This window comes from Nyctereutes procyonoides, unplaced genomic scaffold (assembly GCF_905146905.1).
Source record: "Nyctereutes procyonoides isolate TBG_1078 unplaced genomic scaffold, NYPRO_anot_genome, whole genome shotgun sequence".
In the NCBI taxonomy this organism is placed as follows: Eukaryota; Metazoa; Chordata; class Mammalia; order Carnivora; family Canidae; genus Nyctereutes; species Nyctereutes procyonoides.
The window spans coordinates 48,049,607-48,066,384 of NW_026575049.1; the positions used below are offsets into that span (position 1 = coordinate 48,049,607).

A 16,778-nucleotide genomic window follows, 5' to 3' on the forward strand; every position below is an offset into this window, starting at 1 on the left:
AGACTGTCAGCTTTTACTCTGAGCCGCTTTACTTTGGAGCGGTGAAGTCAGAGCCCGGTCATTACTTAGGCCCGGGTTTGCTGGCTTAACCATATTATGTCCCTGCATTGTTTATTCACTGTGTTGTGTTGGGGTCAATTGTGATTTAAGTGTTAATTGCTAAATGCTCTTTGTGTAATTGTTCTTTATGGGGGCAGTTCGGCTTTCCAAAATGTTTCAGCGTGGTTTTTTCTTTCCAAAAAAAAAATTTTTTTTCCAAAAAATCCAAGATTGCATTTATTTGAGTGTGTGTATGTGTGTGTGCATGTGTTGTGTGTATGTGACTATAATATAGGTATATACACACTCATATATGTTCTTCATTTACTTGTCTAACTGTTTTTGAAGGAATGAATGTGGATTAACAGTGTTACCCTTTCCTAACAATTATCTTTCGCTACTCTAGCTAGTTTAGTTCTAAAAGACAGCGCCATTGACAAGGGAAAAAAAGGGAACCTTCTCAGATTTTTCAGCTCAGCGGTGGTAATGTTGCAGTGAACACTAATGAGGGAACCCCCACTGATTTGCCTGCTTTGTGACTTTTCTATTTCATAATTATTTTTAAAACGCAAAGCAACATGAGGTAGCCTAGTCATGTCTCCACAACTTCCTGGTAGCGCCGTTCTTACTGCAGATGGCAATTTGTTCTTGTAACATATATCTCTCTCTGACCATTTTCATCTAATTTGTATGGGTTCTACCATTTCTTTTCTCTCTTTCAGGGACCTTGCTGTGTGTGAGCTAGGGGGTGGCATGACATGCTTGGCTGGGCTCATGGTAGGTCTTTTCTCAATTCCAATCCCATTCAGAGGGAGGAACAAAAGGAAAAATGTTCCAGGGCCTCCAACGGCTGGGTCAGAGAACCGTCAACAGCATCAGCTGCGGTCAAGCTGCCGAGTCTTGAGAGACCTTCTAGATTGACTTACTTTCGGATCATATTGATTTTATGGTTGCCTCGATGAGCAGAAACATTTTACCTCAGTGTAGTCAATATCGCTTGTTGTGACATTCCAGGCCTCGCACGGTCTTTCTTTGCCATAGCAAAAGCATTTTTTTTTTCAGATTATAGTCCCATTTGCTAAGATACAGGAATAGCCCAGCGAATCACAGTTGGAGCACCATGATATAGCTGCTAATGTTTTGCCTGCATTATTACACCAACAAACATGATCCAGAGCGCTCAGTAATTAGATTCTTTTGAATTAGATTGGCCATTCAGGAACGTCGTTCCCCATTCTCTGGGTTCTGAGTCATGTATTCAGGAGATATTATGTAGCAGCACAGTGCATTAGACAAGTTTTTATGTCTCTACAAATAAAAGCATATTGTTACACTGATTGGCATTTGACAAACCTGTCGCTCTTACACAATGTGTCGAGGTTACAGCCCAATGTGCGAGCATGTCAAAGCTCACAAAAAAATTACCCTCACAAAGCCATCTGCCTGCAATGCAAAGTTATATGAAGGGCATCAGGCAGTCAGACAGAAGCAAGCTGAAAGGCAGAGTGACAGCCTTGTATGATGGCTCTACTAGATAAACAGAAGCCCACAAATGAAAGCCTCTCAGAATACCATCATCCGCTGTCACAATGCAATTACCGAACAGAATGATAGCAAGATAGAGGCTCCCGCAAATGGAATGATAAAAGTATTGACTGATTTGATTGAATGATTAAAATAATGCAGACATAAAATGAAAAAAGATTGAAGATTGTTACAGAGAAATAGGTGAGGAAGCATGATACTGAAGGCTTGTCACTCCTGTCTTCACTTCCACACAGACAAGCATATTTGCTCATTGTTTGCTGTGCTCCTTTTTTTTTTTTTTTCAGGTTGCTATTTCTGCAGATGTCAAAGAAGTTCTGTTAACTGATGGGAATGAAAAGGCCATCAGAAGTATCCTTATTCAGATAGAAAACGGGTTTGTTGTGTTCACTCCTTTTTCCCGGCCGAGTAACAATTGATATAAAGAAAGACAGCATGGGGTATTAAAAAAGAATCCCCCCCACATACATGATAAGTAATTAAGAAAAAGTAGAAATATATGGAATTCATTGGCTACAACGGGTTTTTTTCTTTTATGTTGATAGATTTTTACAGTCACTTCTTGCTAAAGGAGGCCATGATCTGTGGACGACTCAAGGCAATCAGAACATTTGTTTCATCATAGTTTTCAGGCGTTCTTAATGTCCTTTCATTTTCACTGAAATTTCCCAGTATGAAATTAATGATTGAATACTTATGATATCCGATGTTGATTGCAAAGACTAACTTCCAGCTTCACATTCATTATTACCTTTCTAGGTCTTGTCTGTATGTGTTAGGTAGCATTGGACCTACTCTAATTGCCGAGGGGTTACCAAGAAGCTCCCCGTTGGAAACAGCTATCAGCTTTTCATTATTTCCTTTTATTTAGGATTATAAAAGCTATCTCTTTTTTTTCTGCTATGCTATTACAGCTCAAACCCCATTATATTAGATTATGCTTTACTAATATGTACACAGAGTTCATGAAAATTGAACTGTACTTTAACTAAGAAAGCAAGCATAATTTGTGGCTACTTTAGCAATCGAGCTGATTTGTTCAGGAGCAGTTAACAGCCGTTAGAAATTGAGAGGAGAAGTGGAAGATATATTTGCTTTGGATTTTTGGTATGCCTTACATTTACATTATGAAGGAGGCAATCTACTTATTTGAATGTTAGACCTCTAAAATGCCAAAACAGTTTTGATTTTTGCGGCTTCTTGCATAAAAGCCTATGTTTCGATTTTCTTTTCCTGCCTTTGCTATATCATTTTTTAAAAATAAAATTTGCAGCAGCTCTATCAGGCTGTTCAGAGAGGAGAAAGGAGGTACAAGAAACACAGTAGCTAATATTGTTCAGCAGCACTTGTGTGCTCTACAGAGCCCCACCCAGCTAATTGCCTGACAGACTTAAAAAAAAAAAATTCAGGAAGGAAAAACAGCCAATCACAACCCTGGCCTTTCACACAAGGGAAAGAGATCACAAAAGGTGCTTCCTTTTTTAAGATGCAGGATTTTAATCATGATCTTCAGACTGTCGCAAGTTTCTCAAAATATTCCCGAAGATGAGCCGATGTTGTTTCATTCACTCTGCTTTATTCTGAGTTATGCCTTGCACTATATCATTTCACTGTGCTCCTCCTCCACATGTCAGGGAACACAGAGAGGAAGTCAGGTATGCTGGCTCAGCCCCAGTGGATGATGTTTTTTTTGGGGGGAGCGGGGGTGGGGAAGGATTATTAGACAAGACAGGGTCATTTTAGCCACAGAAACTTTCAGATTGGCCGGCAACCTGAGGTTTTTCTCAAGTCAGCAGGTGTCTCATTTAATAGCATCAGAAACAAATTAGAACTTTTAGCAAACTATAGGAACATCTGTAGTCAGTATGTAAATTTAATTGTACTGAAATTATTATCTAGCTAAAGTACAGAGCTTCCAAAGAAGGGAAGCAATGCTAATGTCATTAATTAACACACCTTTGCTTTAAACAGCAAAGATGCCATGCCAGCTCTTGGAATCAGAGAGGAAATCTCAGATTCTGTATTCACTCTGCTGGCCTTTCAAAGAAATGATTGGTACAGCCCCCTCCCAAGAAAATGGATTTTTAACATTTGGTCCTCAGAAGCTCAGCCCTGAGAGTGCTTTATTGTGCTGGGTTTTACAATGGGTTTAATATAGCGGGGTGCCAAAGGGCAGGAGGGGAAGAACTTTACAATGTAGATAAAGTAGGTCCTTTCAGGATGCAGACCAAAACCGGTGGTGTGTTTCATTTCATCTCTTAGGACTCTCCTGATGGAGTTCAGTTTTTATCATGCAGTGGTTCTATGTTTGTGTGCCTTTTTCTTTTGTAACTAGATCTAATTTTTTTTAATTAAGAGAAAAAAAGCGTGCCTAAAGCCTTAAAAATTGGCAATGTATTTTTTCCTGCTTTTACTACTAATGTTATTCTTGATTTGCTAACAGAGCTTACAATTGGCATCCGTTGTAAGCTGTTGTACTGAGTGAGGTTAATATGAATGAAATTTTCTTTTCTATCTGTGTGCCCACTTTCTGAAAGAATAACTAATTCACTGACTCACATACTGTTGATGCATATAGATTGAAACAAATTCATTTAAAAATTACTGTTTACATCTTTCCTTTAAAATTTTAGGAAGCCTAAATTATATGGCAGTTGTCGGATATTATCCAAAAATTACTTTCTAAAAAGTAAAAGTGGATGTCAACAAAAAAGGGGAGAAACATTGCCAGAAGCCAGAAAATCTCTAAGCAAAGCTGCTAATTATTCTTAATGGGCAAGATGAGCACATTAAGAAACAAATGAATACATCAGTGAAATGTAATTGAAAATCGACCTGGCAATCACACATCACATCTGAGTATTGGCCTGTATATTATTCTCATCATTTTAAAAATTATTTTTGTTGTTCTTGGCATCCGAATTTAATGAACCTAACTGAACCTTAATTCCCTAGTCTCTTAGGCTTCTAAGGTTCTGATTTTTACCCTTTTTAAAAAAAAATAGCATTTTTGATATTTCCCTTTTATCTTCTATTATTTCTATTTTTTAAATATGTAAGGTAATGAATGGATGAGTTCTGAATCTTTATATCATAGAAGCATATCAACCAGTTGTGAGCTTATTTATAATCTTCCCTAAGATATATCGGATGGATTGGCTATGTCTTCCAGAGCTTTCTCCCTTGACCCTAGAAAGCTAGATGTTGATTTGAGATCTATTAAAGAGAGATATCTGAAAAGAGATTAAGACTTGAGGTATAGGTGAGTGTTGTAAATCCCAAATATTTTCCCAAACTTGTAGGGACATGTCCCTGAGGTTCTCCTTGGTCCTTAAACTGCATTGGTGGGTCTCATCCAGAGCCCCCCTACCTGAGAGCTGCCCCTCCTTACAGATGCCATTTTATCTGTACCCAAAGAGAACCAAAGGATACATTGGAAATGGCATCATTTGGTTCATCCAGTTCTCAACTTCGCCTAAGATAGTTTGAAATGTGTTCCCTTTTCTTTGGCACAGCCCTTTTGGTGTAATAAAGGAGGAAATCTCCAGGTGCCTATACATAATAGTTACTAATCTTCGTAGCTGGTGATGACAGTGACAAAAGAAGAGGGGGAAGAAATGGTATACTGAGTTATTATCGATGCTAAGCCTCTTCCAAATTGTAATGAATAAAAGTACAATACCTAGAGGTACACTCACTAATTCTCCCAACACAAGCACCCTGCCTCGACTCATCCTTAGGAAGCATCAGGTGTGTTATCTGCAGACTGTGACAGTGCTTGGTGACCCATTGCTCATGCTCCCGATCCAAGCATCTTAGTCCCACAGCATGCACAGTCTGGATCATGACCTTGACCTTAGGGTTCACCCCAAATTCATAAATCTCCTGTGCATTTTAAAGGAGATATCCCTGATTTAACATTATTTTATTTATCAACAGAATCTCTGACTTGAGTAACTAATAAATTAAGCTTCCTGTAGACTGTGTAGCCTGTGCTGTGGATGGTGGAGACCTTAGGAATACTAGGCCATCATCCCTCTAATATCTGTGCCAGCTGTACTCCTCGTTGCTTGCTGAGTCATTAATGGACTCCGTGTGCCTCATTTTGGGTAGGAGCTCAATAAATAGTTTTGAAAATTCAATTAAATTAAGTAATAAATTAATCTAATTAATTAAAATTAATTCAACCAACATTAATTGCACACCATCTCAGGTTCTAAAAACATAGTAGTGGACAAGACGAACCAAGTCCCTGTTCTTGTTGGACACAGACTATGCCTTGACTGGAGCACATGGATACATGTGAAAGACACTGAAAATCTACAGGGCAAAAGTTCTTTGATTCCTTCCAGTTATTTAAATTCTGCAATTGAAGTGTCCACATAATTCATCTGAGCATCAGGGAGAGAAAATAAAGCTTGACTGCCAAACCTCATTTTAGTTATTCCCCAGCCTCTTCATCCCTCCAGAGCTTTTGCCTGAATTATTGAAAAAGATAATGAATTGACATGAATTAGGCACCTATATGTGTCAGGTTCATCCTATGTGGTGCTCCATTAAGCTTATAAAATAGGTATCATTATTCCTATTTTTGAGATGGAGCTCAGAGAGGCTAATTTACCCAAGTTCACACAGCCACTAAGTATCACAATCAGCCTAGAAGCCAGCCTGTTTCATTTGACTTCAAAGCTTTTTTATTCAACCCCCCATTAAACTATTCCATTTCACCAAGACCTAGGACGGTTGGCTGAGTGTCATCTTACATTTTCCTCAACACCCTCAGGAAGAAAAGGCCTCTCACCCAAAAATATAACAGTTGACATTGCTAATAGGGTTCAAAGCACCTCCCTGTCATCCTCTCAATTTCTTTGATAACAAGCACATTTAAGAATATTTTGCAGCCTTTAAGTTGGCAAATATTGCCACATCTAGCATTTAAAAAAAAACTTTAGAGATTAAAATGAATAGGACTTACATTATAATTTCATGGTATCCTACCCTCACCTTGGATGGTCCGATGAAAATAAAGGTAACACAAACTGAGAAAGTAATGCTCTGTGAATCACAATGTTATTATTAAAAATAACTTTCTTGCTTAAAAAACAATTCCAAGTCCCAAAATGTAGATGCAACTACTGATAAACATAGCAATCACTAATTGCAGGAGGAGGCTAATATTTTATATGTAATTAATTATATTTATATATATATATAAAGTTAAAGTTACTTGTTAAGTAAACTGTTACTTTACAAAAATATATATTTTAAGAATAATACTCAACTGAACCAAAAATTTTTTTTTAATTTTTATTTATTTATGGTAGACATACAGAGAGAGAGAGACAGGCAGAGACACAGGCAGAGGGAGAAGCAGGCTCCATGCACCGGGAGCCTGACGTGGGATTCGATCCCGGGTCTCCAGGATCGCGCCCTGGGCCAAAGGCAGGCGCCAAACCGCTGCGCCACCCAGGGATCCCCAACTGAACCAAAATTAAAAGAGAGTCCCACTCTTGAACTGTGCTTTTTGGGGAAGAAAACTTAGATGTAGAAACCTGGTTTATTTTAGCCACAAGCATAGATCCTGTAGCTCTGGAAGCCCAGACAAGGACACTGGAGGTGATTGTCCTGTATCCAGTTAATCAGAAATCATGTTAAAGCTTTCTTGGAACCCAGTACTTCCCACTGAAGACTTCCAGAAGATGGGTACAGTGCAAGGAACATTATTTGGTCCATCCTGTTGTGAACAGTATCCTGGATATATTGACTTGATTTGATTGGATTTCCTTTATCACTCTGAGGTGACACAGAAAAATGACAAAATTTATTATTAGACACAGTGCCAACCAGAAGAACAGCCTCAAAATCTGATCTAAAGTGAAGGGTGGGAGGGCAGAGTATTAGAATATATCTCTTAAGATATTTTAATACACTATTGCCATTCGTTTTTCCCTTTGTACTTGTTTTAACGTAAAACACCCCCTAACCCATAAAATATATTTCCTTCCCAGCTTTAAAAATAAAGCAGCCTAAATACTGCTGTGAATTTTTTTCATGAAAAAAAAAAAAGAAAGCACCTCTAGAATATAAATACGTACACTTGCTTCAACCTGACCACCTGGAGTCATAGGTTTATAAATTGTATAAAAGCATATAGCGTTAAGATGTTTACTAAAAATTATTAATAGGTTTTCAGAGTTATATAATTTAACTTCCCTGTGACTATTTTATAAAAAGTATTACCTCCACTAACAAAATAATATGTTTTGCTTGATAGATTAGTCATGTACTCATACGACGCTACAGGTGTACCAGGCACATTGTGGCATGTGGTTGGATTACGTGGGAACGTGGCGTAGGGTGTGGCCGGAGAGTGGGGGCGGCTCAAGCAAAAACAGTTGTCAATTGGCTCTTTCCTAATTTTGTTCTTCTCAGAATAAAGATGTCAGCTGTCCTTTTCTACAAGACATTTCATTTAGAAGACTTTCCTGAAATACTTTCTTCCTGAAATAGACAGAACTGTAGGCCGATGTGTCATTTTAGTTAATCAAAACAAGTAGGCAAATTAGTCTCTTTTATTTTTTTAATGAATGTAATTTAACGGTATTTAATTTGCATACAGGAAAGTTCACCCAGGAAAAAAAAGTCTGCATTATAGCACTTTTGTAAACCTCCACAAAGCCCTTCATTAGGAGACCTAATTGATTTTTCCTACCCACTCCTGGGGGGAGAAAGCTATCACAGTACCTGCTTATTCACTCAGAGAAGAAATGGGTGTGCCTGATGTTTCAAGCAGAGATTTGGGTTAAAAAGTCCTGTGGCTCTGTTCTTGCAGGGGGATCTTGGCCACTGCTTGTTCCGAGCATTCAGGAAATCTGTTTTTCTTAGCAATAGGGGAACATCGCTTGTCTGCTTGGTGTCCTCCCCATGGGCCCAATTTAGTTCAGCTTGGAGCCGTCACTGGAATTATTTTATTTCTTGTTTATTTGAACCTGCTTTATTCCGAAGGAGGGACTTTGAGGCTTTTTACAGTGACACATAGGATATACCATATAAAATAAATGAGAAAATGAGGGCAATTGAAATCAGAAAGCCAGGAAAATAGGATGAAGCCAGGATGACAGATCAGTACTGAAAGTATATGCCATGAGCTCTTGTGGTTGAGAGTTAGGTCATCCGTGTGGTTCTAGGTTGCACAGGGACTGGAGCAAGAAGAGAAACAAGAACAGTTGTAAGATTTAGTGTCTAGAGGTTAAAGCAAAAGATCTCAGCTTTGCCCAGTGTTGGAACCTGACATGATTTTTCCCACAGACCTGCATCAAGATGGCACTGTGTGGTGTAATGGACCAGCTCTTCAAAACATCTTTTCAAGAAATATGGCTTTTCTTGGTACAAGCCCTTTCCCTACTGACTGAAAGAGGCTTGCCTTTGGGCTTGTAGCTCTTTTAAGTAAGTGGGGCAAGGCACCTATGCAATAATCATGTATACCCACCAACGCCCATACCCTGGGCCTTGCCTGTGTGCTCCCGACAGCCCAGTGAATTAAAGAACTTGCCTGTGACAAGTAAGTCCACATTTGGTGGTAGAGCCAGGGCTTCTCTACCCTTCTTCTCCTTCCTCCCACCCTACAACTCTTCCCTTCACACTGTGCTGATCCCATATGCAGTAAGAGGATCACCATGTTTGTGGGCCTTTTTGGGGCCAGGGAGTCAGTTGACAGTCACTGCAGAAGCTTTCTTAACTTTGTCCTTTAGACGTGAGAGACATCATCACAAGGAATCAGAAGGCTGGAGCATTTAAAACTCGGAAAATATCAAGCTGGTAAGATACCTTTCTGCATTAAAACATTCTGGTTTTCTGTATGGATTAGAATTAAAAATAATAATAGCTAACATTTTCTGAGCACTTACTGTGAGCCAGGCGCTGTTCTAGGTAGTTTTAAAATATCTTATTTAATGTTCAGAAGAACCTGTAACAAGGCAAGCAGGCATTTTCACTATCTTCAGTTAATGCGGAAACCTGAAATAGTATTGAACCCTGGAATGGGAATGGTTTAAGGATTAAGAGTGTACAGTCTGAGGCTGGGAGAAGTCTTCCTGGGACCTCCTGATGAAGGCTCTACTCCTTTGGTCCTCAACCTAAGGGCAATCTTACCCCCAGGGCCGCTTTCATTGTCCTGACCCAGGTAAGAGGATTGCTAGTGGCAGCTAGTTCATAGAGGCCAGGGATGCTGCTAACCATCCTACAATGCACAAGACAGTGTCCATAACAAAGACCTACCTGGCCCCAAGTGTCCATAGTGCCAAGATTGAGAAACCCTGCGCCAGTCATGATTTTAAAATAATCTAGGTATCCATTCCCATTTAGACTCTGTTCATTCTTATTCAAACTTGGAGAAATGCTTACCCTCAATCAAAACAATAGTGTTTTCTGTGATACTACATTTTCTTTTGCCCTGATGATAGGACCTAGAAGAGTGAGTAATCAATCATTTAGTACTTTTCACATGAAATATCTGTATTTGTGCATGTTTCATTTATACATTGAACCCCGGACATTAGGAGAACAATCTAATTTTTAACTGGTTATTTAATTTACTTCTTACTGTTAGTCTGTCATTCTTTGATATTTTGAGTTTTCTCTGTGTTGAAGATGCTTTCCCACCCCAACTACTCAGTTTGGGGGGTGGGGAGAAGATGAATGAACCATAACAATGCTTAAGAAATCTCCAGTGGTCAACCTATTGAGATGAGGCCATGGAATAGCAATAATTAGTTTTTGTCTTAGGTCAGCTGGTGAAGGTAAGAAAGTGTCCATATACGTGTTTTTAAATCCTGCAGTAGAATGTCAGTGTAAGTGGCACAGAGGGTCGTGTACTATGTGTTTCTCATATAAATAACAAGCCAGTTCCACTTCCCAGAAAGCCTCAGGCAGGTCAGGAGAAAGAGCCATCCGTTACCTGTGTCTTCTTCATTCTTAGGGCAGCCTTTACTCCACAGTGTAGATTGTCATACCCTTCTCCGGAGGACTTCATTTGGGGATGTGATTTTCAACCTGGTCTTTTAGTTATCAATCAGAAGCACATTTTCTGTGTTGTCCTCATTTACATTTATTTAATGCTTAGGGTCATTTGTGACCATTTGAGTGTATTTCAGCATATGGAATCAGGGAATAATAGATTCAGCATCATGCTGTGAAGAGAGATTGTGTTTTTACAAGACATAATGTTGTTTACTGGGTGTTAATAATCACTAATTAATAAACATATCTAGATTTTGAAAATTCCATTTTGAGGAATAAAAGATGTTAAGTGTTTAACTTATGGAGTGCAACAGTATTTTCTGTCATCTCTTCATAAAATAATTAAGTTACCTAAAGAAGCAAAATGTCATTATTCAACACAGGATGTATCCAAAATGGCCTTTGTCTCTATTTATCTGTTCTCAAAAATACTCCCTCTAAATATATTGTTCTAAGATGTACCTGCACATATAGTCTACATGGCAGTAGTCATTCAGGGACCTTCAAGATGAGTGGTTTGGGTTTTGGTTTTTTGGGTGGTTTTTTTTTTTTTTTTTTTGTCTTTATTAATTGTGGTCAGTTTTTTCTTTTAACCACTGCAAGCATTTTGTCCGAAGTCTACTAAAGCACTTTGCCAGAAAACTGAGGGATGAGTCAGTCCTTGAAATACCTTGATCTCATATGAAGAAGTGACTTGACCACTTAACCTTCCAGAAGCTAAGAGGAACTGCCAACCAGTGATGTAATAATCAGCAGTTTCCTTCCTTCCACTGCTTTCCCACCCATAACCAGTACAATATGATGAGCACATTAGTTCCATGCAAGAAGAAATAAAAGGAAACTGTTCACAAAAGAGCTAAGATATAGTTCACTCTTCTTTTTTAGTGCCTCAGTGCATATGCAGAATTTCTCCTCCAAATTGGAGGTGTGGAATAACAGTAGCAACAGATAACTGAGAAGTATTTACCATGGCTACAAAGCCCACCTGTGAGCCAAATAATTCTGCTATTAAAAAGCACTTCAAAGCTTAACATGAAGTTTGGAACAGCTAAATGTCTCCCGTGACTTCATGTGCAAAGAAGCTGTAGCAACAGAAAGGAATACCCTGGTATGGGAACTGTGGGCTTAGGAAATGGTGGTTTGGTTTTGTTTTGCTTGAAAGATTTTATTTATTTATTCATGAGAGACACAGTGAGAGAGGCAGAAACACAGGCAGAGGGAGAAGCAGGCTCCCCGGAGCCTGATGCGGGACTCAATCCCAGGACCCAGGGATCACACCCTGGGCCAAAGGCAGACGCTCAATCACTGAGCCACCCAGGTGCCCCGGAAATGGTGGTTTTTAAGAAAGAAATGAGAAACCTCCCAGGATATGCACAGCACCCCAGGCTCCTGCTCCTTGTGCTCTGTGTGTGCTCAGTGACTCCCAATACCCCTCCTGTCTCTCAGCCAGGGTGGACTCCGCCTGGGTGGGGCCTGAAACTTATTCTCAGGGCCCTCTTCAGGAGAATGGGCTTGATACCTGACTTTGGCAAATATCACGGAAGCATTTGACCATGTGAACACGTGTCTAGGGCTCCTTTTGGGCTTTGCGAGGAGCCTGTGCAAGTGAGGGCCCTGAACACTTAAGCTTCAGTAGCTCTGCCTTGAATCCACCCCTGGTCTCCTGATCACCACCACCCTTGTCTAGCAAAACGCTCATCCTCTAATAACAAACTTTCTTATTCCCTCTGTTCCACTTTAATCCCGTCTAATTGTTGCTGGTGTGACAGACATGTTTGTGGAGGCCTGGAAGCTTTAGCCCTGGCCGAGAAAGATCTAGGATGCACATAGATGAAGCATTATATCCATTTCGTCTCACAGATCTTAATGCAATCATTTGATGGTTCATTTGTGTGTCCATCTATGCAGCCATCCATTCATTTAACTAATAGGTCCAAGCTATTCTGCCTTGGAGAACATAAATATGGAGTTCTGGAGAGTAACTGGTGAACAAAGGAAATCGTGCTGCTAAATATAGCTAGAGAGTGGTTGAAAGAGCAAGGATATTTACAGCTTCTCAATTGTTAGGTTTATCTGAAGCTGTCTTCAAAACTCTGACTTTCTAATAAAGAAGCATTCGGAGCTTTTGACGTCTGCATGTTTCTGGGTGTTCCAGAATTAGTGAATGGCGTCATTCTCTGGTTAATATTAGTTAACAGTTACAACATTTTAAAAAATCTATCAAATAGACCCTGCTGTGATACTAAAAGTAAGTTTCTGCCTAAGAAAAGAGTTTATCTTTGTGTGAAAATTGGTAGTGAATTTAGGCCTGTGACTTTTATTATTCTTTGATAAACCATTAATTTTAGTAAACTATGGAACTTATTATAACAGTTAAGACTTCTTTATAACCCAAATTTCACCTTTCTGTGGGCCTCCAGGACTGGCTATTGGCCCCATTACCCTCCTACTTTTTAAGATTTGTATCTTTCCTGAGGCTCATTTTCTTTTAAAGTTTAAATCGGAGTATGAAAAATGATTTTAAAAATGTAAATCTCAAACCAAGTGGGATCCACTTGCTGTTTTTTCTAGGCCTTCTGCAGCCTACCGTCACTTCCTTCACTCCCCTCACTCAGTCTAGCTGTCTCGCTTCCCCAGCATATACCTCCTCCATGACCCTCTCCCAAGGCCACCCAAGCCTCTGTACTCTCTGGACACATCTGGTCTTTCCCATCTCTGGCCTTAGCCATTCCTGTTCCCCTCCTCCTTATACTTCTAAATCCTTCCTTGTAGGATGGCTTACTTACCATTTCTCCTGCCTTTCTCTAGCCCTAATCTTGTCATGCTTTTAGTTTCTATAGCCCTTAGATTGGTCCCAGTTAAATATGCCATATTCTCTTATTGCTCAAAGCATGTTGTCTTATTTTTGTGGCCATTATTCATTTTTTAATAAATTTATTTTTTATTGGTGTTCAATTTGTCAATATACAGAATAACACCCAGTGCTCATCCCGTCAAGTGCCCACCTCAGTGCCCACCACCCAGTCACCCCCACCCCCCGCCCACCTCCCCTTCCACCACCCCTAGTTCATTTCCCAGAGTTAGGAGTCTTTTATGTTCTGTCTCCCTTTCTGATATTTCTCACTTATTTTTTCTCCTTTCCCCTTTATTCCCTTTCACTATTTTTTATATTCCCCAAATGAATGACATTATTCATTTTTTTAAGATTTTATTTATTTATTTGACAGAGAGAGAGAGGAGAGGGGGAGAGAGAGAAAGAGAGAGTGAGAGAGAGAGAGAGAATACAGGGGAGTGGCAGACAGAGGAAGGAGAAGCAGGCTTCCCACAGAGCAGGGAGCCCAATGCAGAACTCCATCCCAGGACTCCAGGATCACGACCTGAGCTGAAGGCAGATGCTTATCTGCCTCAGCCATTCAGGTGCCCAGTTCATCATTTCTTGACAAATATTTCAATCACTTTCTGTGCACCAAGTACTGTTCTACGTGCTGGAGATGCAGTGATTGAACAACTGAGAAAGTCCCTGCTTTCTTGGACTCCACACTCTTAACAGGGAAGACAGAAATTTTTCTTGAAGGCAAGGATTCTGCTTAATATATTTTTGTGTTCCCTGAAGCAATTAGTACACTAACTATATCCTTCTTGCAGGAGAGATTGTAAGATTTGTAGTTGGAGCACATTTTGAAAGACACGAATCCATAAGGCTTATGGAACCAAATAATTTTTAGTAGGAGAGTGTCAAGCTCTAGAGACTCAGACATGAGTTTATACATCAGATAGCTGCCTTTCATTTCAGGATAGGCTTCTTCTCAGGCCTGCACAAGCCGTGTCTGTAGACAAACTGACATTGTAAGTAGGTGTTTATCTGTCCTTTGTCACGTTGAAGAGAAAGGTTAGAAGAAGGTAACCAAGATAAGGAGGCTGAGGGCTCTCTTTGAGAAATTTTCTGATAAACTATACGTGTTAGTGGGTCTTGCTACAATTATGGTAACAGAGTCTTAAACACTGCTGAGAATTCTAGAGGTGCCACAGTCCCCTTTCCTTCCATCGTGGTCTTGGACATGGGGAAATGAAATTACTCTGTGTACTTTCTATTGCAAACATTTTTTATTTGCCTGACAAATTTTAAGAGGGGTCTATATGCCCTATTATTTAGTGTTTTGTGCTGAAGAAACCAGCTCCCAACAAGCATGATATCCAGTTTCTGGTATTTTGATACAGTTCTCCTTCTTGTATTAAAATGAGCCAGATTTTAACATTTGGGGGCCCTGCGTTTTTGTTTTTGTTTTTTTAGACATCCTCTTAAACTGCAGCAAATTAAAAATTAAGGCCTTTTATTCTAGAATAACATTGTATCAACTCTTTGGACATGCAGTTCCCTACTCTTCACTGAGATCAAATTCTCACCACCCAAATTTGGCCAAGTTCTATATTGATAGCAAGATATGCCTATCAGACTACTAGATCCTCTGTGGAAATGCCTTCCAGTTTTAAGAGAAGAATCACTGCTTCATAGAAATGTGTATCCCTAAAGTTACATATCAGGTAAAAACATCTTCATTTCCAAAAGATTTCTTCACTTTAGAATGAACAAGGGGCAGGACTCCTGGGTGGCTCAGTGGTTGAGCATCTGCCTTCAGCTCAGGGCATGATCCCAAGGTCCTGGGATCAAGTCTCACATCAGGCTCCTCGCAGGGAGCCTGCTTCTGCCTCTGCCTATGTCTCTGCCTCTCTTTCTGTGTCTCTCATGCATAAATAAATAAAATATTTTTTAAAATAATAAAAAATAAAAAGAACAAGGGACAATCTTCAATTTTTAAGAGAATGACCGTATCATTATCCATTGCTAAAAATAACATTTTACTTTGATAATAGTCTTCAGTTAGTTTTCAGTTATTTTGCCATTATAAACAATGCTGCAGTGAACATATCTGTACCTGGATGTACATTTGAAAGTATATCTGCAGAACACATTTTCAGAAGTGAACTTTGTTTATATGACTCTACCATAGTGTACATTACAATTTTGTAATATATTTTCCTATCTGTTACGATTAGTCCCTTATCATTATTCTTTGTTTTAGAATTTTCTAAACTTATGTTGATATTTTTATTATACTGGCATTTCCATTGTGATTGAAAGAAATACAACTTACTAATAAGCCTTGACATCTTTTTTTTTTTAAGATTTTATTTATTTATTCATGAGAAGCACAGAGAGAGGCAGAGACAGGCAGAGGGAGAAGCAGGCTCCATGCAGGGAGCCCAACCTGGGACTCGATCCCGTGTCTCCAAGATCAGGCCCTGGGCAGAGGGCGGCGCTAAACCGCTGGGCCACCGGAGCTGCCCAAGCCTTGACATCTTTATGACTGATTCTTCCTAATCCAGAACAGGGCATTTCCTTTTCATTTAAGTTTTTTCAGATGTTCCACTAGCAACTGAAATCTTTCTTCATTTCTCTTGTTAAATTTATTTTTGGAAACTAGTTTTGTTTCTCTTGTCAATGAGATCTTCTCTTTCATTATACTTTCTAACTGGTTGTTATATGTACATAAATAAAGAAAGCTATAGGGTTTTGTATAGTAAATGTTCAGTCACCTCAATGAGTTATTATTTCTGCTAGTTTGTCAGTTTATTCTCTTGAGTTTTCCAAGTCAAAAATCCCATCATCTGCAAATGGTGATGATTTTGACTTTTTTCTAGTTCTTATACCTTTTCTTTTGTATTTCTTGTATAATTTTATTGAAAAGATAAGAATTTTCAAGGTGATATTAAATAATAGGCATTTTGAGCCCGACTTTGTTGGATGCCTCTAATGTTTCACCATTAGATTATGCATCATTAGCATTTGAGTGGAAATATATATGATTTTTTTTAATCTTGTTAAGGGAGTTTTTAATTTCCTTGTTTTTAAGAGATTTTATTACAAAATAATATGGAGCTTCAGCAGATGCTTTTTGAGCGTGAATGGAGCTGACCAAATTGTTTTTCTTACTTCACCTGTCACTATGACAACTCATATTTAACAGGATTCCTAATATTAAAGCGTCTCTGTGTTTCTAGTCACTTCGTTATGGTATTTCAATTCATCTCTTAACATGCTGTTGTGTATTCTAGCATGTTATATAAAATTATTTTTATAACAAGTTTTTTGAGATATAATTCACATACCATATAAT

At 39.0% G+C, this 16,778-nt stretch overlaps 1 protein-coding gene across 4 annotated transcripts in view; it reads left to right on the top strand.

Moving 5' to 3' along the window:
* CAMKMT (calmodulin-lysine N-methyltransferase) overlaps positions 1 to 16,778 on the top strand; it is a 386,639-nt gene that overhangs the window by 323,432 nt on the left and 46,429 nt on the right. For 3 of the 4 annotated variants that reach the window (XM_055328617.1, XM_055328618.1, XM_055328619.1), the window contains 3 exons: positions 762 to 816; positions 1,872 to 1,935; positions 9,336 to 9,402. The exons of the other annotated variant lie outside the window; for it this stretch is intronic. In XM_055328617.1, coding sequence (XP_055184592.1) covers positions 762 to 816; positions 1,872 to 1,935; positions 9,336 to 9,402 — 186 coding nt within the window. The remainder of the gene's footprint in view (positions 1 to 761; positions 817 to 1,871; positions 1,936 to 9,335; positions 9,403 to 16,778) is intronic. 4 annotated transcript variants of the gene reach the window in all.